Source organism: Macadamia integrifolia, chromosome 12 (genome assembly GCF_013358625.1).
Source record: "Macadamia integrifolia cultivar HAES 741 chromosome 12, SCU_Mint_v3, whole genome shotgun sequence".
NCBI classification, from domain to species: Eukaryota; Viridiplantae; Streptophyta; class Magnoliopsida; order Proteales; family Proteaceae; genus Macadamia; species Macadamia integrifolia.
Window position 1 is genome coordinate 13,838,221 of NC_056568.1, and position 13,562 is coordinate 13,851,782.

The following is a 13,562-nucleotide window of genomic DNA, read 5'->3' on the forward strand; positions in this document are numbered from 1 at the left end:
CTTTTGCAGATACAGTAGGTAAGATAGGCATGAAATGGGGAGACTTCATCTCTATGACCACTCTTTGGGAGAATGTTGTAAGAGATGATAAGATTGACAATCCTCCCTATATCTGTAAGTTCTTTAGCCTTAATTTTGTGTGTATTGGCATATTCCTTCATAATGCTGGAATACACACAGTCAACATTCATGAATTGTTCTATGTAGGTCTTGGATTGGTAGTACTTGAGGTCCCCTATCACAGAAATGTCTAGGATTTCTCCTAAAATCAGGATGTCGAGGTCTATTGGAACGCCCTTAACATATGAATGGACCATAAGGGTGTCACTTTCACCAGAGAAGGTAAGGTTGCAAAAGAACATTTTGACTAAATGGGGATAACAATGGGAGTCAAGTTTGAGAATGTTACCCCATCCCAAGGCATCAAAAAGGTCTTTGATGTCATACATGGATAAAGAGTCGGTATTGATGGTCCTACCTTGCTCTATGTTGCGAGAGATGTAGAGATCCCATGATTCTTGAGCAATGGTGGAGGAGAACCATGGATCTTTGTCAGAGGCCTTCCTTTTCCTTTATGAGCCACGGTTTTCTTACCTCTATTTGGGCGATGAGAGTCCATGACGATTAGAGGTGTAATAGAGAAAGAGATCCAAGGGTTTTGGGAGATGAATAGGAATGAATCTCAAGAGTTATAGGGTGGAATGAAGTTCTAGACTAGGGTTTTGGGAGATGAATAGTCGAAATAGGGTTTTAGACCGAATAGGATTCCAAGGTTGTGAAAAAAATGTGTTAAGAAGTTGATTTTAAAGGGTTAAGAATCGAGTTTTCGGCGGCGTCGGTCGACCGGTATATTGTGGCGGTCGACCGGTATATTGTGGCGGTCGACCGGTATATTGTGGCGGTCAACCGAAAATCCTTGGCAGTCGACCGTCAAACCATTCGGTCAGTGGCGGTCGACCGGTATACAGGGGCGGTCGACTGGTTAATTCCAAACTTTTTTTAGAGAAAAAAACTTTATTGCTGTGGAAAGGATTTTTCAAGTCCGGGCTTTTGGAAAGAATTTTCAAACAGAAATGTTTATTCAACCAAACGGGTTACAAATGCCAAGTTCCTTCCTTAGGAAACTAAAACGCTCTTCACCAAGAGGTTTAGTAAATATATCTGCGAGTTGTTTATCAGTTTCAATGAATTCTAGAGAGACATCACCATTTTGAATGGTGTCTCGTAGAAAGTGGTGTCGAATATCAATGTGCTTTGCCCTTGAGTGTAGAATGGGATTTTTACTCAAGTTTATGGCACTGGTGTTATCTCACATGATTGGGCAAGATTCGAAACGCACTCCAAAGTCCTGGAGAGTTTGCTTCATCCAAAGGATTTGAGCACAACATCTACCAGCTGCAACATATTCAGCTTCTGTGGTAGATAAAGCAACGGAGTTTTGTTTCTTGCTAAACCAAGAGACAAGGCAAGAGCCGAGAAAGTGACAAGTACCACTGGTACTTTTTTGTCAATATGGCAACCTGCGAAGTCAGCATCTGAAAAGCTAACCAAGTCAAGGGGTTGGTTTTTGGGGTACCATAACCCAACATCACAAGTGCTTTTCAGATATTTAAAAATTATTTTTACAGCAGTGAGGTGTGATCTCTTAGGATCAGCTTGAAACCGAGCACATGCACATACACTGTACATGATGTCAGGTCTACTTGCTGTTAGATATAGAAGGCTTCCAATCATGCCTCTATATCTAGTTACATCCTCAAAAGGTCCATCCTCATCCTTGGTTAGTTTCAAGGATGAGCTCATCGTAGTGTCTGAAGATTTTTTACTGTTAATGTCAAATTTCTTTAGCAGCTCCTTGGTGTATTTGCTTTGATTTATGAAAATTCCATTATCAGTCTGTTTTATTTGAAGTCCAAGGAAGAAATTTAACTCTCCCATCATACTCATTTCAAATTCATTGTTCATTTTGTTACTGAATTCAGTACACATTCTCTCGTTGGTTGAGCCAAAAATGATATCATCTACATAGATTTGAACAATGAATATGTCATTCTTCAGGTTCTTCACGAACAGGGTTGTGTCAATCCTCCCTCTTGAGAAGCCACTTAATCTCTCATACCAAGCTCTAGGGGCTTGTTTGAGTCCATATAGAGCTTTCTCAAGTTTATAGACATGGTTTGGAAACTTAGGGTTTTCAAAGCCGGGAGATTGAGCTACATATACCTCTTCTTGAATGTATCCATTCAAGAAGGTACTTTTGACATCCATTTGATATAGTTTAAAGTTCTTATGGCATGCAAAAGCTAGTAACATTCTAATGGACTCCAACCTTGCTACTGGTGCATAGGTTTCATCATAGTCTATTCCCTCTTGCTGGTTATACCCTTTGGCAACTAATCTTGCTTTGTTTCTCACTATGTTCCCATCTTCATCCAGTTTATTACGAAAGACCCACTTAGCACCAATGATGGTGTGGTGGTCAGGTCTAGGGACAAGTTCCCATACCTTGCTTCTTTCAAACTGGTGAAGCTCCTCTTGCATAGCTATAATCCAATCACTGTCTTTTAGTGCTTCTTCTATGTTCTTGGGTTCGATCCTTGAGATAAATGCAGTGTGATTGCATACCTCTCGGGTTTTAGATCTAGTCTGGATTTCTCCATCTATATCTCCTATGATGTTTTCTAAGGGATGATTCCTATGAGGAATGACTTCCTTAGGTAGTGTTTCTAATTTTTCTATGGTAACATCATTTGAATCGTTAAGAGAAATATCATTAGTTTTGTTCTTAAGTTCATCAATTATAATATCATCATCATCAGCAAGAGATTTATTTAAATCATTAGGTAAAGATTCATCAAATCTTACATTCATAGATTCTTCAACCATTAAAGATTTTTATTAAAAATTCTATATGCCCTACTGTTGAGTGAGTATCCTAAGAATATTCCTTCATCAGATTTTGCATCAAATTTTCCAAGATGATTTTTGGTGTTTAAGATGAAGCATTTACATCCAAATACTCTAAAGTAGTTTACTTTTGGTATTTTACCAAAATATAGTTCATAAGGTGTTTTAGAAAGCAAAGGTCTAAGGATTATTCTATTTAGTACATAACATGCTGTATTTACAGCTTCAGCCCAAAAGTACTTAGGCAAAGTGTATTCATTAAGCATAGTCCTTGCAGTCTCTTGTAATGACCTGTTTTTCCTTTCAACTACTCCATTTGATTGAGGTGTTCTAGGAGTGGAGAAGGTATGGTCAATACCATACTTGTTGCAGTATAAGTCAAATTTACTTATATTGTCAAATTCTCCTCCATGGTCACTGCTTACAGAGGTTATAGTATACCCTTTCTGATTTTGCAATCTGTTACATAGAGTTGCAAATTCATCGAAGGCATCATTTTTATTTTTCAGAAAAACAGTCCAAGTGTACCTAGAGTAGTCATCAACAATTACAAAGGTGTAATTTTTACCACTCATACTAGATATGTTGATAGGTCCAAATAAGTCTAGATGAAGTAGTTCTAATGGTCTAGAGGAAGAGACAATATTCTTCGACTTGTGGGAAACTTTGGTTTGTTTGCCTTTTTGACAGGCATCACAAAAACTATCTATTTCATACTTGATTTTAGGGAGGTTCCTCACGAGATCCTTGGATGCTATGGTTTGAATCAACTTGACATTTATATGTCCAAGTCTTCTATGCCATAATGAAGATTCACTATGGTTAGAAACCAAGCATGCATTTAAGGAACTTACTTCATCAATTATACAAACATAAATGTTGTTTTTCCTAGATCCTTTTAGTATTAGATTATCATTTGCATCTTTAATACAATAGTGGGAGACATTGAATTCTACTTTGTATCCAATGCTACATAATTGACTTACACTTAGGAGATTATAGTTCAAATTTTTCACAAAGTAAACGTTTGAGATTGAAATACCTCCAAGTTTTATTTTTCCAATACCAGCAATCTTTCCTTTGCTGTCATCTCCAAAGGAGACCCATCCTCCATCATAGTCCCGTAAGCTTGAGAATAGGTTCTTGTTGGATGTCATGTGTTTGGAGCATCCACTGTCGATGATCCATTCAGCTTCCACCTTATTCTTCAAGCAAACCTCTTGTTCTTCATCTCCGATGGCCATCAAGGCGAGGTTGGTGACTTCTTCTCCAAATTCACTTTTCTCTTCATCACTTGAGTCCCATGTAGCTGCATAGGCCTTTCTTTTTGATTTATTTGGGCATTCAGTTCTAAAATGTCCAGGCTTTCTGCACTCAAAACACACTATGTCTTTAGTAGGAGTTTCCTTAGGTTTAATTTTTGTTTTACCTTTTTCCCCATAGGATTTGTTCTTGTGTTGGAATCTTCCTTTCTGTTTGAGGAATTTGTTGAATTTCCTCATGATGAGTGAAATTTCCTTTTCCATGTCGATTTCTTCATCTTCTTCATCATCACTTACTTCTTCGATAGGCTGAGTTGATTTTAGCGCTATGGTTCTCCTTTTCTCAGAATTTGGTTTGTCGGCATTCAGCTCTACTTCATGCGTTTGGAGAGATCCAAGCAAGTAGTCCAAGGAGATTTTCGTCAAATCTTTGGCTCCTTCGATTGCTGTTTTCTTGGGTCTCCAAGCTGCAGGTAAGGCTCTTAAGATTTTTTTGACTTTTTCAGCGTTAGTATAAGTCTTGCCTAAACCTTTAAGATTATTCACAATGTCAGTAAATCTAGTGAACATAGAAGTTATTGACTCATTTTCTTTCATAGAGAATGACTCGTAATCAGAGACAAGTTGATCTACCTTTCTTTCTTTTACCTCTGCTATACCTTCGTGTGTGACAAGAAGCATATCCCATATTTCTTTAGCCGTGTCACATACAATGACTCGGTTGAACTCTTGTTCATTGAGGGCACATTGAAGGAATGTAATGGCACGGAAGTTGTACTGGATGAGGGTGATGTCTTCAGCTGTCCATTCTCCTTCATCCTTAGGTACTGTCTTTCCATCAACTATCTTAGTGATAGTGTATGGTCCATTCTCTATGGCTCTCCATACAAGGATGTTATGACCACACACAAAATTCTTGAATCTGCACTTCCAGAAAGAAAAGTTTTCTCCATTAAAGTACGGGGGTCTCGAGGCGTTCATGCCTTCTGGTGGTCCTTGGAATGTGGTTATGGTCTTTGACTCACTATTAAGACGATATAGTCTTAAATAAATTGAGCTCCCGCTCTGATACCAATTGAAATAACCTAGAGGGGGGGTGAATAGGTTATACTAGTGGAATTTAACTCTTTTCGATGTATAGATCACAAGTATGATTGTAATTTAAAAACAATACTGAATAAATAAAATAAGAACAACCACGACACAAGATATATAGTGGTTCAACTCAATCTGAGTCTAGTCCACTTCCTACAAGAATCCTCTTGTAAGGTATTCCACTAGTTCTCCCTTTCAGTACAGTAGGTAGGGAAGAAAAACCTTTACAATCTTTTTATGGATAAGAGTATCCTTACAAATCTCCTTTCCAGGCAGAGAGACGCCTTCACAATCTCTTTTAGAGGTAGAGAGAGACCTTTCTCTTTTTAGGATAAGAGTATCCTTACAATCCTAAGTACAGTCTAGAATTGTAAAAAAACAGAAAATAAGAAATAGTGGAATAAGAGGAATACCTCAAGTATGGTGCAAATGAGAATGAATAATAAATGATGAGTGATGCACCTTATGTAAAGTCCTCTCTTACGGCTTTGACTTGCACAGGAGAGAGTAGAGGACTTTGATTAAGACTGGAGCCTCTTGTTTGGGATTTGTGTAACTGAATAACTCAAGTAGAATAAACTTCTCTAATGCTTGCAATAATGCTCTTAAAGCTTTTTCTTAATCAATAATTAATTAAGAGTGATTAGGGTATTTATAGGTGAATTTAGTAAAGCATTTTAGGTAGGGAATCAAGCTCTAACGGACATATTCTGGATATACCGGTCGACCGCCATTGGTAGCCGGTCAACCGCTAAGAGCCGTTGTAGGCAATAAAATAGCCGTTGGAGTACTTCCAGACAGGCACCGGTCGACCGGAACTTTCAGCCGGTCGACCGCCTATGGTCTCGGACAGATCCGGTCGACCGGGGCTTCCAGACGGTCGACCGCCTATGGTCTCGGATGGTTCCGATCGACCGGGGCTTCCAGCCGGTCGACCGCCAACATGACAAGCTCTGTCATACTGACCAGTCACCAGTGTTTTGACTATAACTTTTTGGTCTGACCTTGGATTGATTTGAGATCAGTTGTGTTGGAATCACAACTCAATTTCCTACAACTTCTATGAAGGTTTCATCTCCTGATACTAACTTTAAGATTCCCTAAATACCCTTGAGTTAGGTTACTGTGTGTTCCACACCACTTAGAAATTTTCCATACCTACTCAAGCATGCTCTATGGTCATTCTAATATGATGCAATGCACATGCATGAGGTGAGTGCATATAAGTATGTGGAAATTACAAATTACATTAAAAATAACTAATCTATCCTAGTGGTCTTCTTCTTCACTTGAATCTTCCATTCTTTAGCCCTTCATCTTCTTTCCTTCTTGTTTGTTGTTTCATGTCTTTAAGCTTAGCTTCATGTCTTGATTCGACCTTCGATCTTCTAAGGGTTTCTTCAAGCTAATGACACTTTAACAATCAAGTTAAAGATGTATGTTTGTTTGTTAACACCAAAACATGGCAAGGAGTGTGGACATGTTTCCCAACATTTAGGTGAAAAAGTGGTTCCTTCCAAGTATGTGGTAGGAATTAGGAAATCTCATTCTTTTGGCTTTCAAGGGTAAACATGTCTAGTCGCCTAGATATAGATGGTAGTAAAAAGACAATACTGTCCCATCCCATGCATTGAATATGTCTTCGCACAACCTCTCATTGGTCTAACTGCTAGTACAATTGCCGTGCAAGCAAATAGTATTCTCTTGCCCCTCTTTTAAATACTGCCATGCGTACAAATGATGTAATTATTTTAGATGATTATTTTGACTATTGAATGATAAAGGTCATTATTTGGATTAATCATGTGTCAAATTTTATTTTATTTTTAGTACAATCATGGGTTAAATAAGTCTAATTTAATGAATTTTTTCCTATGTATTTGGCACACATCTTCACATATGTGTGAGTCCTACCACAATTTTGCACTCTCCCACAACCTTAAGACTAAGTGTTTTATTTTTTATAAAGCAAATTTCAATAAGATTGACACTTGACATGTGAACAAGGAACATAACGGTCTATCTGCCAACGAAGATTTATGTCTCATATAATTTTCTATGTGACAAACATCAATAAGACTTGATAGTTGAAATTTAAATATCAAGTCCTAGTTATTTAATTTATCGAATTATTTCAAACCGAAGTTTACGAATAATTCAATCTGAATCCGAATCAATTAAAATATTCAAAAAAAATCACGACTTTATAGAATTTTTTTTAAATTCATGAATAATTCGAGAACCAAATTTTATCACCAAAAAGAAAAACCATTTCATCTTGAATAAGTCGTAGAAATAGTGTGAATTTTATTAACCTAATGTTACTTTTCTTCGAACAAAGTTTTATCTTTACTGAAGTAATCTCTCACCCTTCTACTAAAAAAAAATCTCACCCTATTTTGGTTTACTAAATCTTCCAATCGTTACTCTCTCTCTCTCTCTTTAATCTTTAAGGTGAATATACATGGTGAATAACGTCGGTCCAGCTAAATTTGCCCTCAATCCCCCCTCTCAGTCTCTCTCTCTTTGATTCAGTTCTTTAAGTAATAATAAATGAGTTAAAAAAAATAAAAAAACTAAATATATTATTTTTTTATCTTTAAATTTTAAAATTTTAATTTTATATCATTTGTATGTTATGTACATATGATATATAATTGATAGATTATATGAAACAAATAGTACAAATATTAAAAATAACATCTAGATTTTGTCCTTTTTTCTTAATGAATAATTCCCAAATCCAAACCCTGAATTTTATCATCCCCGCTTTTTTGATCGATATTCTGATCATCGTTGAATTAATGAAACGAATTATTCCAAAAAATTCCTAAATCCGAATTAAATAACTGTGTCAAGTACTTTTTTTTTTTTGTATGACTATGTGTGAAGTACAAGACACCCAAAGATGAAGGTTTCCTAAAAGGCAGTGTAAGAAGAAATCTACATGCTACACCATAAGGTATAGGGAATAATATCATCTACATTAGAATAAAATAGATTCTAAGTGTGGGCCCCACTAATTATCATGAAAAAAAAAAAAAAGAATCCACACAACCACTGCGACATCACGAATGAGACCAAGGGCCTGTTTGATAACGTTTCTGCCGTTTCTATTTCAAGAAACAGCAGAAGCATAAATTTCTTTCCATAAACAGAAACAGAATTGAAGATGTTTGATAAGTCATGTTTCTAGAAGTCGATAATAACCATCGAAAGAATGACCATGAGTCATTTCTAGAAATAGACTTATCTCGCCTGGATCATTTCTTGAACAATAAATAGGTAAAAATTTTTATTTCTATTTCTAAAAACAAATGAAACAAAACAGTTTTATCAAACACTTTTTGTTCCAATTTTTCGTTTCTATATCCACAAACACGTTTGTTGAATTATTATCAAACCGGCGTCAAGTCTTCTCCAAATCCTAATCCACTTAGAATTTAAAATAAGAAGTTTGCGTCAGAGTATCTCACAACGAAACTTAACCGTTATGAACGTAACCCTCAATCCCAATCTACTTCCGTCCCACTAAAGCGAGTCCCCCGCTCCCCTACATATATATACCTCGCCACTCTCTTTCTCTCTTTTCCAAACACTCCCAAAGGTTTTCTTTTTCAAGTCACAAGTAATTGCTTTTAGCGTTCTCTCTCTCTCTCTCTCTCTCTCTCTCTCTCTCTCTTCCGATTACCAGTCATGTTCCTTCAACGAGGGTTTCGTTGTCTCAAGAAGAAGCTCTATCTCTGCCATAAAAAGGAATCCTACGAGCGCCTACATAAGAAGCCTGAGGAGAAAGAAGAAGAAACTCACCACCACCACCACCGCCACCGCCACCGCCACCAGCGGTTTCCGCCGCTTAAATTCCCAAAGGGGTTTGTACCAGTAATCGTTGGAGAAGGGTTTGAAGGCAACAATAAGGAAGGGAAGAAATACATGATTCAAGTTGAGTATCTCTCTACACCAACCTTCAAAGCTTTGATCCACAAGCTATGGGATGAAGAAGAATACCACCTACATATTGATGAATTTGAATTAGAGGACCACCACAACAACCAGGGACCCATGAAGCTGAAATGCTCACCTGCTGATTTCGAGCAATTTTTGGATGCCTGTGATGATGAACTCAACTGTAAAAAAGATCGAAAGAGTAGGAGAAGCCGTTTCTCCAATTTTCTGTGATCCTCCATCGGTCACAGATGACGATCTAATTCCCTTACAGATTTTACAATTCACAGATTGATTTGATTCTTTCGTTTAGGCGTTGAATCACGGCCATCGTAAATGTAATTTTTGTCGATAGCAACTGAAGAAACAATTTTTTTTTATTTTTCGTAACAAAGTTTAGTTTCTTTTTTTAAATTGATCTCTTTCTTTATTTCTTTCAAGAAGGGGGTTTGGTTGGTGGATTCTAGGTTTAATTCTTGTGAAGACTTGATGCATTTTAATTAGGGTTTCTTTAAGATTTGTATGAGATTTGATGGGTTCACGATTTAATGGTGAATCGAATCAACTAAAAACAAAGAGATAAGGAGATGAGCATCCAACCCTAATTATTTGGATTTCACTTGATAGACTTGTATAGTTAGTTGAGTTTTAGTTTGGAAAGGATTTGGGTTTTAGGGTTTTACAATAAAGAGGAGCGTCGTTACCAAAAGAGAAATGCTTACCTTTGATAATCCTTAAGACTGAATTTGTCCTCCACTAGTAACTATGCTCCCGAGTCCTGCCCATGGACTTAGGGAACGGTTTCAGATCAGTATACAATCTGGATCAGATCAGATCAAATCGGGTGTTGGTTTTGTCATTGCCTTTTTAAAAAAACATATTTGTTTACTATTTTACCCCTAAAACGATACGTGTCACCAATCCAAATAAGTCAAAGATACACCATACCAATACTTAAAACATAGGCCCAACTCTTGAAAATTTAAAACCTCAACTAAAATACCAGGGCCTTTTCTATTTTGAAGCCAAACGGGCCATTGGACATTTGGGGCCTTTTGAGGCTACAACTATTGGATACCCTTCCCAAATTTGGTCAGCTCATCTAACCACCAATCTCATCAAACAAAGGGACTTAACAACGTTACAAAGATAGGCCACGCATGGTTTGTGTTGGCCTTTGGCATTCCTTAGGCGAGCCATGTATACTGGGAGCTAATGCACAACCACAAGAAAGAAACCAAGCGAACAATTTCACACAAGATTTGAAATTTCATGCAAAGATCCCCTTGACCACGTGGTGAGTATCACATGCAATCCAACAGTCCAAAATCCCCCTTCCCCCCTTCGCAGCCCTGATGGCCCACAGTGAAATAGATTCTCCCTCACCATGGATGTAGAAAAAATCCATTTACATTTAACAATTTTATAAAATTTATTCCTATCCAGTAAATCTAGGCAATTTTCGCATAAATTTAAACAGTGTATATTGATTACTTGCATAGATACGGAGGATTCAACATAAATAGTATACATTGATATGGCACCCATTTATAAGCAGCATCCAGCAACATGTGTAAACCTTCTATTCACATCTAATAGAGCTTCCACCCACCAAAGTCTTATCTAGAAAAGAAATAAGTATACCGACAACCAAAAATCCCTGTCTTCAATTGCATATTTTGTTCCCCTTAAGAATATCGTTAACCAGATCATGACCATGTTCCCCATATAGAGGGAAAATCCAGATTGGGAGAACATAGTTAGCACTGCACCCTAACACATATTTGTTTATATATATATATATTTTTTTTTTTATTAACCAAGGTGTCCAGGCCAGCTTACGCACACCTCGACTAATCCTTGGGGAGACTAACGCAACAATCCATCGCCACGGTCTCCACTTAAATCGTAGATACACAAATGAGGAATTGAACCTGGGGCCGTGCGCCCATCCACACAATCCCAATTCGCCCTAACACATCTTTGTTTACAAAGGGGAAAACACATCACTAAACTGATCTTCCATAAGAGATGCAATAGTGAATAAAAATCAACTCAATTGGACGATTTGTGCTAGGCATCTGATCTCTCACATTCTCTTGGCAAATTAATAGATATAGGCATATGATGAAAGGTACTTTCAGAAGTACAAATAATTCAAAATTTATAGTTACATCTTCTGCAGTCTATAATAGCAAAGCACACTTCAAGCATATAGAAATTTCCATCAATCAATCAACATTGAAAACGATGTGTTATCTATTATAGCTTTGGGGAAATGGGAATTTCCAGAATAGAGAAGGATACCTAATGTACCTAACAGTCAGAGAGCTCCCCACTTAACCCCAAGTTGTACAGACTTTGAGAAAGAATAGCAAAGGAATCGTTGCATAGAAATTTGACAACCTATTGACAATCATGTTTCCAATAAAGTAATTTACTGGTGGGCCGGTGGCAGTGAGAGCTGGGAAGGAGTGTACACCACCATTGAGATTTTGTTTCAATCAATGCCCAGGCTTGTAAAGGGTTCAAAGGTACCCTGACAATCAGTTAGAAAAAAGTCCAACATGAAGCTATTCCCACTGAAACTGATTTACAAATTGATTGATTAAAATCAAGTAAAGAAGAGCTTGATCAGTCTGATTAAGATTCTCAGAGAAAAGCAGATAGAAGTCAAAACTTTTGGTATCAATTCGACTGGTTGTAGAACCTAATCTCTATAAATGGATTAAGGGAACAGAACCAAGTTCAGTGATTCAAGTATTTTCTCGGTGATAGGTAGACCCAAGTCAATATGATCAGGGATACTATAGGTAGAAAGAAGTAATGTTTGAGAGAGAGAGAGAGACGAGATGAAGAAAGGAGAGAAGCAGCAAAAAGGTTTTTTTTTTTGGGGGGCTGGGTAAGAATGAAAAAAGATGGACAGAAGGAACACGAAAGTTATAGAACAATCCATATCTGGATTAAAGAAGTAATCCCATTTTCTTAATAACCCAATTTACTGAAAAATACTACTCACAGAGCAGTCATCATGAACACGCCAAATGGTCTCGCCCAATAGGTTTGCTACAGATAAAATTGTGAGCTGTGGGAAGTAATTCTTCTCCGTCACTGGAATGGTATTTGTAATGATCACCTCTTGAAACAGGCCACTTGATAACCTCTCGATAGCAGGAGGGCTGCCAGTGAAAAGAATCACAAGAAAACAGTAAATTGATGCAAGGACATTATATTAAATTGCATTAAACTTGATGGTAAAATAATTGCATTAAAACCCCAGCATCTCAAAGAAATGTTAATCCAGTTTCGAGGCACTCCTCTGTAGCCTGACATTATGGATTTGTAAAAGACAATTAGTTAACCTTCCCATTTATATGTACATGCAGGGGAAGAGAATTGAACATTAGCTCCATTGTAGAGGGTGAGTAGATTGAGCATAGTTGTCACAGCGAGAAGGCGACCCAAGGCAGTGAAGGGGTGCTAAGCACTTAGGCAACCAAGGCACCAAAGTGTTATTTTTTTTTATTTCCCCTGTATTCTAACATTATTTAGTATGCTACATATACTCTATCATCAAAAATCAATACTAAGCCACATAAAAAATCAACATTTAGAGAAATTTTCGTCTTCTCTAATAAGTTTGAATGGTCTAATGACTTTATTTTTACATGAGACTTTTTGTCTTAGGTAGAGCACAAAACCAGCTTTCCAATAAGTCTAAAATTACTTAAATCTAAGTTGTAATGACAAAGTTATGTTCTGGCCAAACTTATTTTAAAATGTATGAATGTTGTTAAAATTGACTGAATGCAAATAATATTGACATAAAAAAAAAATATATATATATATATATATTATTTTACCACTTTAGATTTTTAGCAATGTTTAACCAATATAAGATATATGAAATTTTCAGAACTAAGAAAAACCCAAGCATTTGAAGGTTAAAAATCATCACTAAAACAAAAAAATTCAGTCTTTGTTCTTGGATTGGTTGACTTCGTCTTTTTTTAATTTTGATTTTCAAACTATTTTTATTGGATCCAAATGGGGGGTATATGCTTCTTTATGAATAATATCTTGCTTAAATGATATTTGGCATAAATAAGTGCAGCGCGTTGCACTCAAGGTTCAAGAACTAGTTTCATTTTGGTGTTTTGGTGGTTTTAAATACTGAAATTTTGCCGAAACAATGTAGATTTCCATGAGTTTTGCTTGGCCATTTTAGGGGACTAATGGCCAAAATTAGCGACATGAGCGAAATGAAATGAACAAAATTTCAACGAGATGACTGAAATTGTCTCTTTCATGTTTGCATGCAGTTTCGTTTCGGTAAAAAAAAAAAAAAAAGGC

At 36.7% G+C, this 13,562-nt stretch overlaps 1 protein-coding gene across 2 annotated transcripts in view; it reads right to left on the bottom strand.

The window, feature by feature from the left end:
* Window positions 1–11,334: 11,334 nt before the first annotated feature.
* Window positions 11,335–13,562, bottom strand: part of LOC122058204 (ribose-phosphate pyrophosphokinase 1) — a 23,556-nt gene continuing 21,328 nt past the window's right edge. The window contains exons 6-7 of one of the 2 annotated variants that reach the window (XM_042620762.1): window positions 12,229–12,388; window positions 11,335–11,748 (exon numbers count right to left, since the gene is read on the bottom strand). In XM_042620762.1, the coding sequence (XP_042476696.1) occupies window positions 11,710–11,748; window positions 12,229–12,388 (199 nt within the window). In that variant the 3' untranslated portion in view covers window positions 11,335–11,709. Of the gene's footprint in view, window positions 12,389–13,562 lie in introns of both variants that reach the window. The other variant, XM_042620763.1, reaches the window with a different exon arrangement.